This window comes from Sinohyriopsis cumingii, chromosome 11 (assembly GCF_028554795.1).
Source record: "Sinohyriopsis cumingii isolate HCF-2022 chromosome 11, ASM2855479v2, whole genome shotgun sequence".
In the NCBI taxonomy this organism is placed as follows: domain Eukaryota; kingdom Metazoa; phylum Mollusca; class Bivalvia; order Unionida; family Unionidae; genus Sinohyriopsis; species Sinohyriopsis cumingii.
The window spans coordinates 73,724,745-73,742,887 of record NC_142971.1 but is presented as its reverse complement, the minus strand read 5'-3'; the positions used below and the strand labels follow the sequence as shown (position 1 = coordinate 73,742,887).

At 34.9% G+C, this 18,143-nt stretch overlaps 1 protein-coding gene across 13 annotated transcripts in view; it reads left to right on the top strand.

The window, feature by feature from the left end:
• The first annotated feature begins 3,214 nt into the window (after positions 1-3,214).
• Positions 3,215-18,143, top strand: part of LOC149788735 (aspartyl/asparaginyl beta-hydroxylase-like) — a 61,171-nt gene continuing 46,242 nt past the window's right edge. For 12 of the 13 annotated variants that reach the window (XM_089974825.1, XM_089974827.1, XM_089974820.1 and 9 more), the window contains exons 1-2: positions 3,215-3,377; positions 13,293-13,490. In XM_089974825.1, coding sequence (XP_089830951.1) covers positions 3,326-3,377; positions 13,293-13,490 — 250 coding nt within the window. In that variant the 5' untranslated portion in view covers positions 3,215-3,325. The remainder of the gene's footprint in view (positions 3,378-13,292; positions 13,491-18,143) is intronic. The other variant, XM_089974832.1, reaches the window with a different exon arrangement.

The following is an 18,143-nucleotide window of genomic DNA, read 5'->3' as shown; positions in this document are numbered from 1 at the left end:
ACTCAATCCGTTTCAATCCTTCCTCCGCCTATAAATAAGCGCCGTTCAATGCATTGATTCACCTGTTCTCGTCGCTTCAAGATGTGGACTACAGTTGAGTCATCCACCCTTGTGTCTTCCATGATGTTTCGGACAGACTTGCTCATGTATGTCCGATCCAAGTGGACCGTTGTCCACAGGACAAACACCAGCCTGTGGATACGTAGGATCTACGTCGAAAGACAAGGATGCCTGAAAAGAGTGCTGATGTACGGACCAACAGTAAGACGCAGCCTAAGGACAAGAAGAAGACCAATGCGGTGCCATTTATGTTAATGAATACATTAACATAAAACCCAAAGGCCCTTTTCAGGGCCAGCCATATTTCTCGAAAAGAGATAGTCTTTGAATTGCCTACCCCTTTTTTAAATTTAAATTTAAATTTAAATTTTTAAAAAACTTTTTAAAAAAAAAAATCCCATGTTAAATTTCCCTTGTACGTATAGTATCCCACGATTTATTCCCATGTTAAATTCCCTTGTACGTATAGTGTCCCACGATTTTTCTCCATGTTAATTCCCCTTGTACGTAAAGTGTCCCACGATTTTTCTCCATGTTAAATTTCCATTGTACGTAAAGTGTCCCAAGGGTGTTTTTAATGCTAATTCCCATTGTACGTAAAGTGTCCCCCTTCACTACTTATAATTACACTGAAGTTGCTAGGTCGATAGATATATCAATTAGTTACATTGCATTTGTTTTGCGGATATATTAAATTCCATCGAAGTTGTTATGTGGATATAACTATCATATAATTACATTGCAGTTGTTATGTGGATAGATCTAAGTACATTGCAGTTGTTATGTGGATATAATAATAATAATAATAATAATAATAATAATGATAATAATAATAATAATAATAATAAGGACTTTGTATAGCGCCTAATCTTTAGAAGCTCTAAGCGCTTTACAACATTAGACAACACCTATAAGACAAAAAACATATAATGATATGATTACAAAAACAAACACCATGAAATTAGAAAACAATGAAAAACATATATAGTTGCATTGCAGTTGTTATGTGGATATATCTAAGTCAATTGCAGTTGCTAGGTGGATAGCTCTAATTACATTGATGTTGTTATGTGGGTATATATATATATATATATATATATATATATATATATATATATATATATATATATATAATGTTATGGTAGTTGCTCTTGATTCTATATGCAGATGATATAAAACAATTGTTTCCAAAACAAAAGGTTTCCATGACTTTAGGTTCTTATTAGAACGGGTAAGTTCATTTGGTCGAATATAAAATAGGCATCACTCTTCCCGCATCACGAGTGCCAAATGTATATAAGGAAGAGAAGAGGAACTAAACAAAAAATGATCCATTTGTTCCCATCTCTCTCTCTCTCTCTCTCTCTCTCTCTCTCTCTCTCTCCATATTTTGTCTTTGTGTTGTGATCAGAATCTCTTCAGTTTTATCATCATTCATCTGCAGCTTGTTACTTGTCACCCATGATTTCACATCAGAAATGCATTTCTCTACACCTTGAATGGTAGGATCAACTTTAGTTGGGTGGCTTAATTTGCATATTTGGGTGTCATCAGCGTACAATTGGTGAGACACTGGATAATGATCTATGAGACTTGAGAGCGGCTGAGTGTACAGAATGAAGAGAACAGGTCCGAGAACAGACCCTTGGTGGAGCACCACAACATAAATCAACTGGGCTAGAGTGTATTCCATTTTTGGGCACAAGTTCCGTCCTGTTGACCAAGTAGGACTTGAACCACAGTAAGGCTGTATCATGAATGCCAAATATATGTTGGAGACGGTGGTCTATTCTGTCAAATGCTGCAGACAATTCAAGGAGAGTGAGTGCTGAAATCTTTCCGCTATCCAAAGCAGAGAGAAATGTCATTAACTACTTTTAGAAGAGTTGTTTAAATACTGTGGCAAGGGCGATATGCAGACTGTACATTGCTGAAAAGACTGTTTGAATTTAGATGAAATACAAGCTGGGATAGAACAATCTTTTCTAAGATGTTTGATATGAATGGGATATTAGAAACTGGGCGGTAGTTCTTTAAATCCCTATGGTCCAGTGTTGGTTTCTTCAGCAGAGGCTTTACAATGGCAGTTTTGAAAAATGATGGGAATTCCCCAGATGAGAGAGAGAGAGAGAGAGAGATATTAATAACATCAGTTAGTGAAGGCAATACTGGATCTAAGCACTTAAGTATCAGTGATATTGTAATTGGATCAAGTTCACATGACGTTGGCAAACTCGTGATCACGATTGTACGTACTAATTCCATAGAGACAGGTTTAAATGCTGCTAACGGTTGGCGCTGAAATTCTGTATCGCAAGTCTATGGTGACGACGAGTTCATTTAAATTGTGTTGGCAAGCTTATCTCTAATGGTTTGTACTTTGTCACGAAAGAAATTTGCAAAGAAGTCTGGAAGGTCGACTGGAGAGAAGGTAGTTGGAAATGGTGTACATTTGTTCCTTGACATTAGCTTGTTAGAAATCTCGAAGAGCTCTTTGGAGCTGGAACTTTCTGTGATCTTAGTAGTGTAGTGGGCTGATTTCGCCGCATGCACTGAATTAAACCATAATATATGAAATTAATTTGGTTTATTAGTTGAGTACATCCTTATAACTTTTTGGTACGGCTTTAAATCTTTCTAGAGGCAAAATTGAAGTATTCCACTATTTATTTGTTTAACGTGTCTGTTAAATATTATAACTAGACATTGCAAAATACTGGACAAAGGTGGTATATTTTTTCTGAAATAGACTATTCTAACAATCAGAAAATGGACAGAGAGCAGCCTGACTGTTTGTTTACACTGAGAACTTCCGTTTGCGCTGAAACGCCAAAAATTCGTCAGTGTTATAAATCAATGATTGAAATAACTAAGTTTTGTGTATTTTGTTTTATCCTTGATGCTTTTCGTTTTTAAAATCAGTAGTGGGTCTTGTAACAAATGGGATGATGTGAGAATGTTGAAAAAAGTGAAATGCCATGTACTTCGAATTCTATAACTTTGTCAGCAAATTGATGGCGTATTTATATCGCTCTCTGTGGTGTTGTATTTTTAATAAGAAAGGGTGCAATATCCCAGGAAAGAGTGTGAGACGGTCGCGGATCCCAAATTGAGGCGATATTTCAAGTTGTCCCCATCGTTGCGGGGAGGCCTAGCGGAATATTGCGCAAGCGTATTTTAAATCAACTTCCGCTTTCGAAAGTGCACGTTGAGAAAATTATTCAGTTGGATTATTAATTGCGCATTAAACTTCACGGATTTCAACATGTCAAAGAAAAAGAATGGCCAAAATAAAAAGTCACCTTCAAAATCCCAAAGTAAGTATGCTTGGCCACTGTATGAGCTTCGCATTTATTGCTCACTTGCAGGTCGACCTATTGATTGGTCAGAAATTCTGCCAACATCAGCAACCATGCATCAGCGTGATGTAACATTAACTTTTAAGATTTTAAATGAAAAACTACGGACAAGTTCGATTGTCGTACCATTCACGTTTTTGCTTGTGCTCATTTAACAGATTTGCGACAATCTTTTGGAATTATGACACTATTATGACCTTCCTGTTTGACGTGCGGTCACGCACGAGTGCTTAGAGACCTTTGACCGATCCATGCATTTATCGCAAACCACTGCAAATCACCACAAGCCTACCACAAACCACTTTTATAAATATATTAACTCAACTTCATCTCATTAAATATGGATGAAGGAGTTAATATATATATATATATATATATATATATATATATATATATATATATATATACAATAAAGTATTTAATGACTCAGATCAGAAAATCTCATTTGAATCTTAATATATGCATTTTTTGCATCAGTTTCCAGTTTCAGCAACAAACATGGGTCTTCAGGTACCACCATGTCGGCTAATTCTGCGCATCGAGTAATTTTGCGCAATGATACCTAATTTTATGTAAACATTGGATCACATGTTAATTTGGTTCAAAAATCCATTTTGTATAAAGAAATAACGATTGTACTTTTATTAAGGAAAGGGTGTGATGTGTCTAGGGTGCAATGTGTCCCAAATGGGTCAGGGTGCAATGTGGCCAAAATGGGTCTAAAGTGTAATTTGTCCCAAATGTGTCTCGGGTGCAATGTGTCCCAAATGTGTCTAGGGTGCAATGTGTCCCAAATGTGTCTAGGTTACAATGTGTCCCAGATGTGTCTAGAGTGCAGTGTGTCCCAAATGTATCAAGGGTGCAGTGTGTCCCAAATGTGTCTAGGGTGCAATGTGTCCCAAATGTGTCTGGTGTGCAATGTGCAAAGCACATGAACACATGAACACATGAATGAGAAAATAAAAATAAAAAAATAAATTCCAACTTCAAAGAGAATTTAGTGTGACTGGTAATCTTAAGAGAGCAGTTATACATATAAAAAAATGATTTTGTATGGTTATAGATAAAAGAATTATATATCATAACTATTAAGTTATAGATTAAAAAAATTGCGACACCGGGTTGGTTAATGCAGATAGCTCCATTGTCTTGAGGGGAGAATCCTCGGAAATGAAGCAACTTCTTCATATTATGACAGCGAGGAAATGAACTAAGAACAAAATATCTGAAAAAGATCGAGTACTTGAACAACAAAAGAGTGCCTGGAAGCCATGGCATACCCATGAACTGGTTATTACAAGCAGTAGACATCCAGTTTTGAATATTTCAGATGTGTACTACATGGTGAAAGTAATTAGGCCTATTGTTTGCACAAAAATTATGCCACATATTGCATCATCAGCATAATATGACGTTATACTGAGGAGAATAAAAAATATTTTCCTGAAATTGCTTAAGAATTGGAAATCAAAGTGCAAGACCTAACAGACAGTTTCAGCCAATGGAAAATTCTCTGTTTCAAATGGCACTAAGAATATTGCTCCAAAGCTAAACCAACGAACAAGACTGATAGGTCAAAAACAAAAGCAATTTGAATGAATTGAACTGGGAATGACTTTGACTATTAAATTAAATGTATCTTTATTCTGTGATCTGTTAATTAATTTTTATTCTCTTGCTTTTTGCAATGCTGAACTTTAATATTTTAAAGGGGGACAGTTACTGCCATGTGTATTTATATGTATATAAAAGACATTTTATTAATTTTCTTCTTCTTTCATTAATGTTTTTTCTTCTCAGTCTAGTGTCGGTCAGTATAGTTGTAGCTTCTTCTTAAATCATTCATAATGATTCATTTATTAGAAATGATCATTGTTTCCTTTTACACAGTTGTGCATCAGAATTCGAGTGTAGGCATTGTTATAACAGAGTAGCTTCCCATAATTTCGCGAGCTCATACCATACTAGGCTTTGTTATGATGGAATAGCTTCCCCAGATCTCGTGATTATGCGATTTCCTTCAAGCTTGGCAGCATGTCTTGCAAGCAAAGGAACATTGATGTTTTTCCAAGTAGAGAAAATCCTCCAGAGGAAAACCATGCATACCAAGAATCATCATCCAAGAAAGTGAAGGATGAAGAACACATAAAAGAAACTGCGGCACGTAGCTTTAAAGATAAATAGAAGAAAGAATTCCCCTGGATGGAATACAAATCATCCGCTGGAATGACATGCTTGACTTGTATTAGGGCAAGTGTAAAGACTTCCGAAGTGAAGAATTCTTTTGTGACTGGGTCAATGAACTACCGAAAATCTGCTCTTGTTCGCCATGTAGATTCTGGGGAACATATTATCGAAAAAGGGATTATTTTGCAACAGTGAATTCTGGAAGCTTGCCAAGAAAACTGCAAAAGAGCAGGTAGATGCTAGCCTCATGGCGTAGATGAGAATGGCTGTGCACATGTGCAAAATAAATATTCCAGACCCTCAGTTTCCTTGTTTAGTTGAACTTAAGGTAAAATATCTCTCCTCCCTCCCCCGCTCTCTCTCTCTCTTTCTGTCTTTGCTTGCATGTATCTGTATATGTGTCTCATGTCTTATTAATCAAGATCCAATTAAATTATAAAATGAAATGGTCATTGATCAGTCCACTCCAGTTTACTTTTTTAAAATAGAATTTTCAGTTAAAGAACTCTAACACTTAATGAAAGGATTAACATTGGTTCAGCAATACTTAGTAAACTCATTACCTAGTAAACTCATACCAGCTGACTTGCGCTCTGTGACAGGGGATGATGTGCAAGTTTTTATTATGTTTTTAATTTTTTTTTATTAGTGGGACAATGGTGTTCAGCCCTGAAGAATAAGACCCTGACATACAAGAAGCATGGGATTGTGTCCAAGATGCAGGCAGCAGCCTCTTTAGTTTGCAAGGATAGGGTTCTACAAGGGGTCCATGCTTCACCATATCGTGGCATTCTTTTGGATGAGTCTTTGGATATTGTTGTGCAAACAAATCGGTTATATTTTGTCGAACTGTTCATGGTGGGAAGGCAAACACTGAATATTTAGCTGATGTTAAGGAGCAAGATGGGAACGCTAAAACAATCACAAATGCCTTAAGGGATATTCTTCAGGAATATGATATTGATATTAAGAATTGATTGGTTTGGGCACTGATGGGACAAGTGTCATGGTGGGTTCAAAATCTGGAGTGGTTGTATGGCTCAAAGAGAAGAATAAAAGAATTTTGAGCATCTGGTATATTGCTCATAGATTAACCTTGGTAGCATACTGGGCTGCATTAAGCATAGAATACGTGAAAAAGTACCAGTCTGTTTTGGTCACAATCTACACCTTTTCATATTCACCTTGTAGATATCAGAGGATAAAAGACATGTGCCCGATCATGGGAGAGAAAGCTTTTTTAAAAAGGTTCAAATACCTACCCAGGTGAGAGCTGTTGAAGATATTCAGTTCTTGCACTTGAGCAAGAAGCAGCAAAGAACAACTGCAAATGCTGCAGCATCAAAAGGCATTGTAGCCGAGGTACATACATACAAGTTTGTAGCATCAACTGTTATTGCTTGATGTCCTGCAAGAGGTAACCAGATGCAGCAAAGTATTTCAAATGACATTGATCAGGTAGAACATATGCTTGATGCTACTCTGGAAACACTCAAAGAACATGTCAGCAATGTAGAAGGATACACACCACGTGTGACTGAACTAAATAGGCAACTTGACATGTCAGGAAAATACCAAGGTGTACAACCCAAATAATATCATCAGCATACTAAAGAGCCTTGTCAAAAATCTTGGAAAACAGTTTGTAGCAAGTGTTGAATCAGAGGTAAGAAAAAAATCTCCCCAAATGATATGCAGATTTTGAAAGACCTCTCTTACAGTACTCTATCCTAGAAAGTTACCTCAAGGCACTGAAGAAATAAGAACCCATGGTTCCAAGTCGTTGGAGAAGCTCATTAAACAATTTGGAACAGGGGAAAATCCGCTGATTGACCCTGAGGAAACCAAGGCATCTTTCCTTTGCTTCAAATGCTACATTTCAAGACATAAAGAGAAGGGGCTGGCTGAAATCAGTGAACTACTTCAAGAAGGAGGGGATATTTTCACAACTTGGATCAGCTTACTGCTATTAGTCTGGCCATCCCATTTACCTCTCTGCCTAGTGAGAGACGGTTCTCTGTCCAAAATGCCATACAGTCACACAAAAGAAACAATCTTTCATTGAAGTCTCTTCCTGAGAAAATGTTTGTTAGATATGAAGCCAAACATCCTGACTTTGACAAGCAAGGAAACTTGTGCATCAAATTTCAAGAAATCTGTTCTAGGAAGAAATAAATTGAAACAATGGTGAGATTGTAAATTTCCTTTGAAGAATCATTAAAATGTTTGATTATTGAGCTTGTTTGTTGATTTTTAATTTTAGTATGAGATACAGGGAGCATGTAATACATGTTATTATTTCATATGTTCAGCTAAAAAAGATTAGTGGTGAAAGGAAAATTTGTCAGCTTGTTCTTGATCCCCACATTTTTCATTTGACCCCAAGTTCTGACACCAAAGTTTTTTTTGTTGACCCTCAGTCATACACTCCTAGGGGATACAATGATGGTCATAGAAAGGCAGTGTATTTGTGTATGTTTTGCGTGAGGATCCATGCTGATGTGTAACTATTGTGTATGTGTTTGTGTAAAGTTTTTCATCTTATGTAAGGTTTAGTTATTGCAAATCCATCTTGTTAAAAAATATTCTTTTCTCTGGTATTGACATTAAATAAAATGATGTACAACTTATGGGCAGATGATCTGAAACTTTAGGTTAAGATGGTAGATACAAGGTGTTAGTTCACTTTGAGATGGTAGATACAAGGAGCTAGTTCCCTTTGAGATGGTAGATACAAGGAGCTAGTTCCCTTTGAGATGGTAGATACAAGGAGCTAGTTCCCTTTGAACATGTCTGAAAGTACTTGTATATAACTAGTCAAGAACGCAAAATAGAAAATAAAAATCATTAAAATTAAACATATATTTGAAAGTGAAATTTTCTTCTAACTGGTCTTTTGATATAGTGTACTTTCCGGAAGTCTTTGATATGATGAATTACAATCAATATCCCGGTCTCAAATGGTTTGTAAAGAATTAATTTGTTGACATCAATTAAATTTCATTACTAAATTTCAAGGGGAGGGGGCAAGCTTTTTTTGAAAACTCTTAAAATTTATATTACAACTTTTAAAAGACAGCAAATACTATATGTTGTGAAATACTGTTTAAATTACCTCCCCTTACATGCCAGCAAAGTATGGAATTGCAGGAAAAATTTGTAGACACTTAAATTTGTTACAAAAATGATTTCAAATGAAATTGTCAGCACCATCAAACTTTTCGGGAAATCAAATAATAACAAATACGAAAAGAATTGCACATCTAGTTACTGAATAGTACTAATATTAGTATCCCAACTTCATGAACACTGAGGTTACAAAATCATAGCTAGTTACTAAAATGCACTGAAATATGCTAAAGTACATTCAGATATACTCAAATAAAGTTGCTTATTTCAATTATCTAATGAATGTTGTTGTAGGGTTTAGTGCCATTTTTCAGCACTCAATAGGCTATACATGGCATCCAGTATTAATGGTGGATGAAGAACCCGGGAAAACCCCGGAAAGAACCACCGACCCACAAGAAGCTACTGGCAAGCTTTCTCACGTACCCACATTAGCCAAATCTGAGACTCGAACCCACGCAGACAGAGGTGAGATGGCAGTGATCCGTAACAGAGAGCGCTTTAGACCACTCGGGACCCCTCTAATGAATGTAATGGATGTTATAATGATTATGAAAAAAGAAATGTACATTTCATGACAACACTTATAGTTGTAAAATTAAAAATCTCATTCAAAATTTCTTCACATATTAATATTTTACAAGATAAGTTTCATACATTTTGTTTACATACAACATATTTTCACTGATAAAGTGGCATTATAGTGCATTTTAAAGGTGATTTGTGGTGGTTAGCAGCAGATACATGGATCCATCTTTGACTAGAAGGGGTTTGACATTCTTTCTTCGTTGACTTACAACATTACCTTGATAAATGTCTTGGGGATGCATCCTTGTCGGTTTAATTATTATTGAATGTAAAGATAGAACATAAGATTCCTAAGTACTATTGTTTGAAATGGGATGATTTTTTCAGGATTATGGAATATATGAAAAACGGAATGTTTTTGCATAATTAAATATTCAGAATTCCAGTTGAATTAAAGTCAGATTTCCACAGTGCTGCAAAAGATCTGATGGATAAGATCTGATGACATATTCTGTTGACATTTTAGTTCATCAGTTATATCATAACTTTCAAGTTTGTAAATGTGACACACATAATTGGAACTTAAAAATCTCCCTAACACAAATTTGCAGGTTTTGTCTCATGGGCTAAGTGAAATTCCAAAGGTAACCAGATATGGACTTTTATTAGTGTCTGCTGGATCGCCATGATATGTGATTTTAACAAAATTGGCAGCATTAAAAAATGAACTCCTTTAATATCTTTTCAGATAAATTCTCAGGTTGGGTTAAAACACATGCACCGTCCACTATTTTTAATATTGGTCTTTTGTTCACTTTTTGCAAATTCTTGACCTCCCATTATTTCATGCTGAGATTTGCATATTTCTTATATCTGGTTTTACAGAAATGTCTTGTGAACATTCGGCTTTAAAAATAAATTTACTATTACATGTTCCAAATACTTTTAAAGTCCTTCAATGCATGTTTATAAAGTGCCCTGCAAACATTTTTGCATAAAATTCCATATTTTTTAGCCATATAGAATTTAAAATTATTTTTCACTGTATACTCACAAGCTGCCAGTTTCTAATTAGCCTTTCCGTAAGTCTGAGTAAATTTTGCAAGGTCGATCCATCTGAAGGGGTGATTTGTATTTTGGAAAACTATGCAAGTTAAACTAATTAGGTTTACAGACAGGCATAACAAAGCCAGTGTAAAATAAGCTATGTTATTGAGTGGAATATGTCAAATAAATTGACAACTTAAAATTTATGATTATTAGAAATTTCTCTTAAATAAAAAGATATTATAAGGTTCAGAATTTTTGGCAATATCACACTATACATCGACTGATATTCATCAATTGACTTATAATGGTCATGTGATATGAGTAGACTGGTGTAGATGGGTGGTAATTCAAATCACTTGTCCCTGTTTAACGTTGGCCATTGCTTTCTTATTTCATTTGATTCCTTGACCCTCCTTTTCCGTGTGTTGTCATCCGATGTGATGATCTTGATCTAATTGGGAATGATAGAATGTTGCACATTGCTATAATGTTCATGTATTACAGGTGACGTTAATCCTTGTTTAACCAATATCATCATTCGTAAAATCATTACATTTGATATGATAAACCACGCCACATTTTTGAGAGTTTTGTTTTGTCAATTAAAATTCATGTTTGATATTTCAGTGATTAATCCATGCTTTGAGTTCAAAGTCACTTACTGATATAAAATAGTTCAGAATGACATAATATAGAATATTCCATATTATGCGGATTTCAATGAAAGTCTAGTCCACATTTTTGTGATTCACAATATATTCTGTATTTAAAATATCACTGTTCAATGTCTGATGTCATCAGGTACGAAGTCCAAGAATTCATAGCCATTGCCAAATACAATTTGGAACTCCTCCATCATCATCAGCTAATCATTGTAAATTATCCATTTATGTTGTTGGCCATGTTTGGCTTTTCTTTTACTGAAAAACGGCTATAAACCCAGAACAACAGTTTCAGACTGTAGCTTATTCCATATTAAAACAAAGGCATAGTCATGTTAAAAATGTCTGTCAAAGCATATAATGACCACAGATTTGAATATGCCATTCAGCTGGATGAGTACGACACATCAAGTACTACTGCTTTGTAAGAGAAGACAAAGTTTTCACTGATGTGGAATAATTTTGTCATATCATTAACAAATATAGTGTCACTTTATAGTGCCATTTTTTGGTGGCTATGGCATTGTACTACTGATTCTTTCAGGGATGTTTTCAAGTTTATGCCTTGTATAGCCTTTCATGTAATGAAAAAATGGCATTTACGGTAAAACAACAACCCAAAATGGCTTTAAATCCAAAACAACAGCAATACTTGTCCAATAAGATACTGGCATATTACTGTTCTTTGTTACCCAGATTTTGACCTTTTGTGTCCCTCGGCCCACGTTTTTGTGTGGCAAATATTGAAAAATACATCCAAAATGTTTCTTTAACTTGTCGATGTGTTAGTATTATTAATCTCTGAAGTCTTGAAAACTAAGATGGCGATGTATTTTTTGTTGAAACAGAATATTGGGCAATTAAAGCATTAAAGGCATTTGGTAGTTGTCAGAGTTGCAATATATTGTTAATGGCTGCCTGTGTAAAATATTTTTGAGGTTAAAGTCACATCACTGTAAGAATGAGCTTGAATTAATGACATAAAAGGTCTGCATTTATTGTACACAATTTGTCATTTAATTAATGATTGATTAATTTGAAAAGAAAAGTAAGGAAGCATGAGTATTTTCTGTAATAAATGTGGGTAAGTAATGAGTGAACACTGACAATTTTTCACAAATGGTAACAAGGTAAGACTCGAAGGAAAATGCAGTACAGTAGTGCATTTGAGATGGCTGACTGTCAAAACAAATAAAATTCTGTGGATTTCCTGGATTCTTCCTCCTCTAGTTATACTGGCTGCCATTTATAGCATATTGTATGCTAAAGAATGGCATTAAACCATACAGTAACAGCATTACAAAAGACAGCTGGAGACAATTTTTTAGGCAAAAGTACCGCTTTTCAGAACCAGAGTTTTTGTCCAGAGTTTAGACTTTTGTGTCTGCAATCTAAAAAGATAGGTCATATCTGCACATAGACCGTTTTAACTTTGCAAAAAGTAGGAACATTTTGAGATTTGTAGTAAAACAAATGGCAGGGACATGAAAATCATGTGTCCAATACACAAAAAGTCTGTTAGCTTTCTGCACATGCATGAGGAAAATAGTCAAATACAATGTTGTTTATACACCTAGGCTTATGGATACAGGAAAATCGCTCGGAAGCAGAAATATTTGTATGTGTTCAGCAACGACCCCAAAAATGCATTTGTTTACCCCTATTTCAGCTAATAATGAAAAGTATTTCCAGGGTTAATGAGTTAAGAGCATTTTATATAAATGCAATGTAAAGTATAGTCCCCTGCTGTCGGGGTATGTTGATAAAACAACCTCTTACCTAAAATAATATTGACTGGCAGTTTAGGGGCTGATATCACCTACTCATTTAAACCTGCAGATTTAATACACTTACATGTATTTCTTGCGGCTGTTGAGCTACTGTCAGCTGAAGGGTTCGGCGATATGTATATACTATTTCTGGATCAAATCCTATCTTTGGCAGCTTCAAAATCCACATGGAATAATACAACCCTCTGTTCCTTTGCCATTTTGAATTTTTGTACTAGATATGGCTGTTAATAAACACTGGTACTAACACTGGTACTTGTCTCACCTGTACGCAGAAAGATATGCATGCAACAAAATTGCATATTTTGATAAACAGGTGAAATCAGACCCATAGATCATTACGAATGACTATGAGAAAACTAAATTTAATGGACCTCTCAACAAATCTCCTCCTTTTTGAAGGAAGATGTCACTTCTCCCATTTTTCTAATTGTAGTTTGATCCCTGATAAGGTCAGGTTTTTTGGCCAGGACAATGCCAGTACCTTAATTGGGTCTTGTTTTCTAATACTTTTTTTGCACTTTCAGATGGAAATACAGCAGCCAACAGTAATATCCCTAGCACACCCAAAGAGAAAGGAGTGGAGAAGAAATCGGTGCCACCAGTAATAACCTCATCCAAAACCTCATTTTCATGGAAACCTATATGGATTCTGATTGGTCTCAGCAGCATTGTTGCCGTGGTAGCAGTAGTATATGTAAATGAAGATATTAGGCATTTCATAGGTACACAGTCATTTTCTGTTCCCTCAATATCCATGACAATTACCTGACAAGGGACATGAAAATGTTAGGCATTTCATAGTATACAATCATTTTTCCCTCAAGATGCATGACATTTCCTTGGTATGGGAACTGAAGATATTGTTCCAATGCTGTATTTATAATGGTCATTGGAACTTTTTTCCAGCAGTCTCCTGATTACATTAATCAAATGTTATGTTTTGTCTGGAAGTGTTATCTAGTCTGCATAATCTGTCGTTTGTATGGAAATCTTATCTAATCTGAATAATTTGTCATTTGTCTGGAAGTGCTATCTAGTCTGCATCATCTGTCATTTGTGTGGAAGTGTTATCTAGTCTGCATCATCAGTCATTTGTGTGGAAGTGTTATCTAGTCTGCATCATCAGTCATTTGTCTGGAAGTGTTATCTAGATTGCATCATCAGTCATTTGTGTGGAAGTGTTATCTAGTCTGCATCATCTGTCATTTGTCTTTAAGTGTTATCTAGTCTGCTTCATCAGAAGTTGTTGCTAGTTGCCAAAATCTCCAATGACATTTCAAGTTTATATACAAAACACTGAAAATATAGTGGCTTGTTCTTTTTTTCCTCCATTATGTTCCTGAATGTCTGTTGGGTAACATATTTTCAAAAGTGTGCAACATAATGTCTGCGATAACATTTATTACAAAAAGGAAAATGTAGAAATGCATAGTACTTCTGTTCAAAACTTCAAGCAAGGTGGGTTAGGAATCAGACAAATAACAGAAATGCTAGAGTATATGTCTTTTCAGGTAAACTTGATACTCACACAGAAAAGTATTTTTCAGGACAATATTTTTGGAATGTTTTGTGAAATGATAACATCAACATTTTATAAACAGTCATTCCATATACATGTACAGTTAACTAACCCATTGCAGCCACATCAGAAAGAAGCCAAGGTTTATGATGATGTCTTGATTAATTCTTTCCAAGGTGTCGCTCTCATGCTTGGATTTTCTTGTACTTAGATTGTCTCACACTTGGTTTTCATCATTCTTTGTTTGTCTCATACTTGTGTCATACTTGGATTATCTCATACTTGGATTGTCTCATACTTGGATTGTCTCATATTTGCATTGTCATACTTGGATTATCTCATATTAGTAATGTCATACTTGGATTGTCTCATACCTTGATTATCTTATACTGGGATTGTCTCATACCTGGAATGTACATTTAGTAAGAATTTGCCTTTTTTCTCATGTTACCCCCACTTTTCTTTTGCCCTTGAGGAAAGGTCAAGTTTGTTCAAAATCTTATTGTTAAGGTAACCAAGGTAACAGTGGTTGTTTTAAATATGAGCCATAAAAGAGATGCACATACTAAGTGAAATCATCATATAATTTATACTCCACCAAACCCATGTAATAATATTAGCTGAAGTAAACTGTAATGTGGTATATTCCACTAAGGCCATGTAATAATATTAAGTGAGGTCATCTGTAATGTGGTATATTCTGACAAGGCCATGTAATAATATTAAGTGAGGTCATCTGTAATGTGATATATTCTGACAAGGCCATGTAATAATATTAAGTGAGGTCATCTGTAATGTGATATATTCTGACAAGGCCATGTAATAATATTAAGTGAAGTCATCTGTAATGTGGTATATTCCACCAAACCATGTAATAATATTAAGTGAGGTCATCTGTAATGCAAACATGCCAACCATTACACTTCTGGCGTAATCATTATCCTTTTTTTCAGTCAGTTATGCCTTACGTTTAAATGTATTTGGATTGCGTGTTTTCTGTATTAATAAGAATGATAATAATAATAATAATAATAATAATGACCTTATTTAAAGAAGGTAACACAATTAGCTAAGAACTAATCTACCTTGAGGCCCTCAGGTATTTTTCCCTCCTGAAAAAAAATTAATAATTTGTTTTCTCATTTTTATTAACATTCCATTAATCCCACAGACCGTGTTCTTGAAAACACAGCTTCTTTGTAACTACAACATAAGAGTACACTTGTTCATAGACTTGCATGCACTTTCCTAACAGTATTAAATTCTACTTATAGCAGCTGCCCTATTTTGAAGAAACATGCTGGTTTCTAATGACAAATTTTTGACCTCGGATTCTATTTATAGCATCTGTAAGGCTTATTTAGGAGAGAACAGACTGGTTTTCTAACTTTTAATCTTTGTTCGCAGATTTTTTGTTCTAATTCATATCTGGTACAGAACCAGTCTGTAGGTTTTGGAAATAAAATTCAAGTAGATTTATTCTAGTTGATGGTGTGTTAGACCAAAATGTTTTTCAAATAATTTCACAGATGGATTAGGAAAAGACGAAAAACCGATTCAGAGATGAATTCATGAATTACACAATAAAGAGTTCCATTCTAGGGCAGCTTCACTCCCCTTGCAGGCTGTGTGGAAAGGATTTTAATATTGGTCATGGTGGTAAAACAAAGAAACCTTGAATTAGCTCATTTTACTAGCTCCAATACTAAGGTAACTTTTTTTTTACAGCAGAACTAAATTGTGGACACGAATTTTATAAATGTAGAGGCGTTATGTGCCGAGTTCTTAATAGAACTTGGACTACCTCTAGCGGTAGAAGACTACATTGGTCCTTGGTTCAAATGGATGTTTCTTGATTCCAAAATTGCAGAAAATATGCATATGCAAGAACAAAATCATCTAATATTGTTAGGTGTTTAACAGAAGATTCTTCACTTAAAATTGCAGAAGCAATGAAAATTGGGCCGTGTAGTATTGCAACAGACAGGGGTAGTGATTATGAGGACAGAAAGTTATACCCAGTCTGTGTAAGAGACTTTGACAACAAAAATAGCAAAGTCAGATAGCTCTTCTTTCATTACCAGAATTAGCAGTAGATTCTACTGGAGAACTTGATAATGCTTTGAATAAATATAAGTTGTCAGAACTGTATGGGGTTTTCAGCTGATACTGCATCAGTGATGACTGGAATTCATAAAGGAGTTGCATTCTATATTTTGAAAAATGTCTCCATCATTGTATGTATCAGGTTGTCTGTCATATATTGCACCATTCTGCAGGAAATGCTGTTGATCAATTAGAAAGAGAGCTGAAGTATCAATTGGGCATTCTACCTGACAATGTACTTCATGTGGACAGAGTTGAATTCTTTTCCATCTTATTTCACAGCTATAAGACCCAATAACTGGAAGATATAAATTTCCTCTTCTTTGTCAGGTTATGAAAGGAATATTGGTTCTTTACCATTCTAATGCTGACTGAGAGATTGTTCAGCATTGTTAACAAAAATAAATCTGAATTCAGATTCAGTCTCTGTAAACCAGCACTTAGTGATCTACTGGTGGTGCAAAATATGCATAGTCTCAGCTGGTACAAAGTGTTTTGAAATGCAATATGAGAGTCTGTTGCTTTTTAAAGCTCAAAGTGTTATATATTACACTTTGAGCTTTAAAAAGCAGCAGACTCGTATATATATACATGAAAACTTGAAGCAGATATTGATGTTAAAAGTCCAGAGGAATAAATAAATCATTTTGTCACATATGCTTATGGAATTTTTATCATGTTACATGTGGATTATTCTCTTTCTACTCGGATTACTCTTTTTTGTCCACTTGGATTACACTTTTCCCCCGCCAGGGGTTGGCATTTATGGTCATGTGGTATATTTGGATAAAGCCATGTAATAATATTATGTGAGGTCATCTGTAATGTGATATATTCCACCATGGCCATGTAATAATATTATATTAAGTGAAGTCATCTGTAATGTGGTATATTCAGATAAGGCCATGTAATAATGTTAAGTGAGGTCATCTCTGATGTGGTATATTCAGATAAGGCCATGTAATAATGTTAAGTGAAGTCATCTGTAATGTGGTATATTCAGATAAGGCCATGTAATAATGTTAAGTGAGGTCATCTGTAATGTGGTATATTCAGATAAGGCCATGTAATAATGTTAAGTGAAGTCATCTGTAATGTGGTATATTCAGATAAGGCCATGTAATAATGTTAAGTGAGGTCATCTGTAATGTGGTATATTCAGATAAGGCCATGTAATAATGTTAAGTGAGGTCATCTGTAATGTGGTATATTCAGATAAGGCCATGTAATAATGTTAAGTGAGGTCATCTGTAATGTGGTATATTCAGATAAGGCCATGTAATAATGTTAAGTGAGGTCATCTGTAATGTGGTATATTCAGATAAGGCCATGTAATAATGTTAAGTGAGGTCATCTGTAATGTGGTATATTCAGATAAGGCCATGTAATAATGTTAAGTGAGGTCATCTGTAATGTGGTATATTCAGATAAGGCCATGTAATAATGTTAAGTGAGGTCATCTGTAATGTGGTATATTCAGATAAGGCCATGTAATAATGTTAAGTGAGGTCATCTGTAGTGTGGTATATTTTGATAAGGCCATGTAATAATGTTAAGTGAGGTCATCTGTAATGTTGTGTATTCCAACAAGGCCATGTGATAGTATTGCACACAATATATAAATTAGGGTATATAGTGATGTTAAGATGGGAATACTGCTGTATATTTGGTATTTTTGCATTGGTGTAAAATTGGTTGATTTTGTTCAAAAGCAAATTTTAATTTTGTATTTTAGCTAAAATTGCAGATC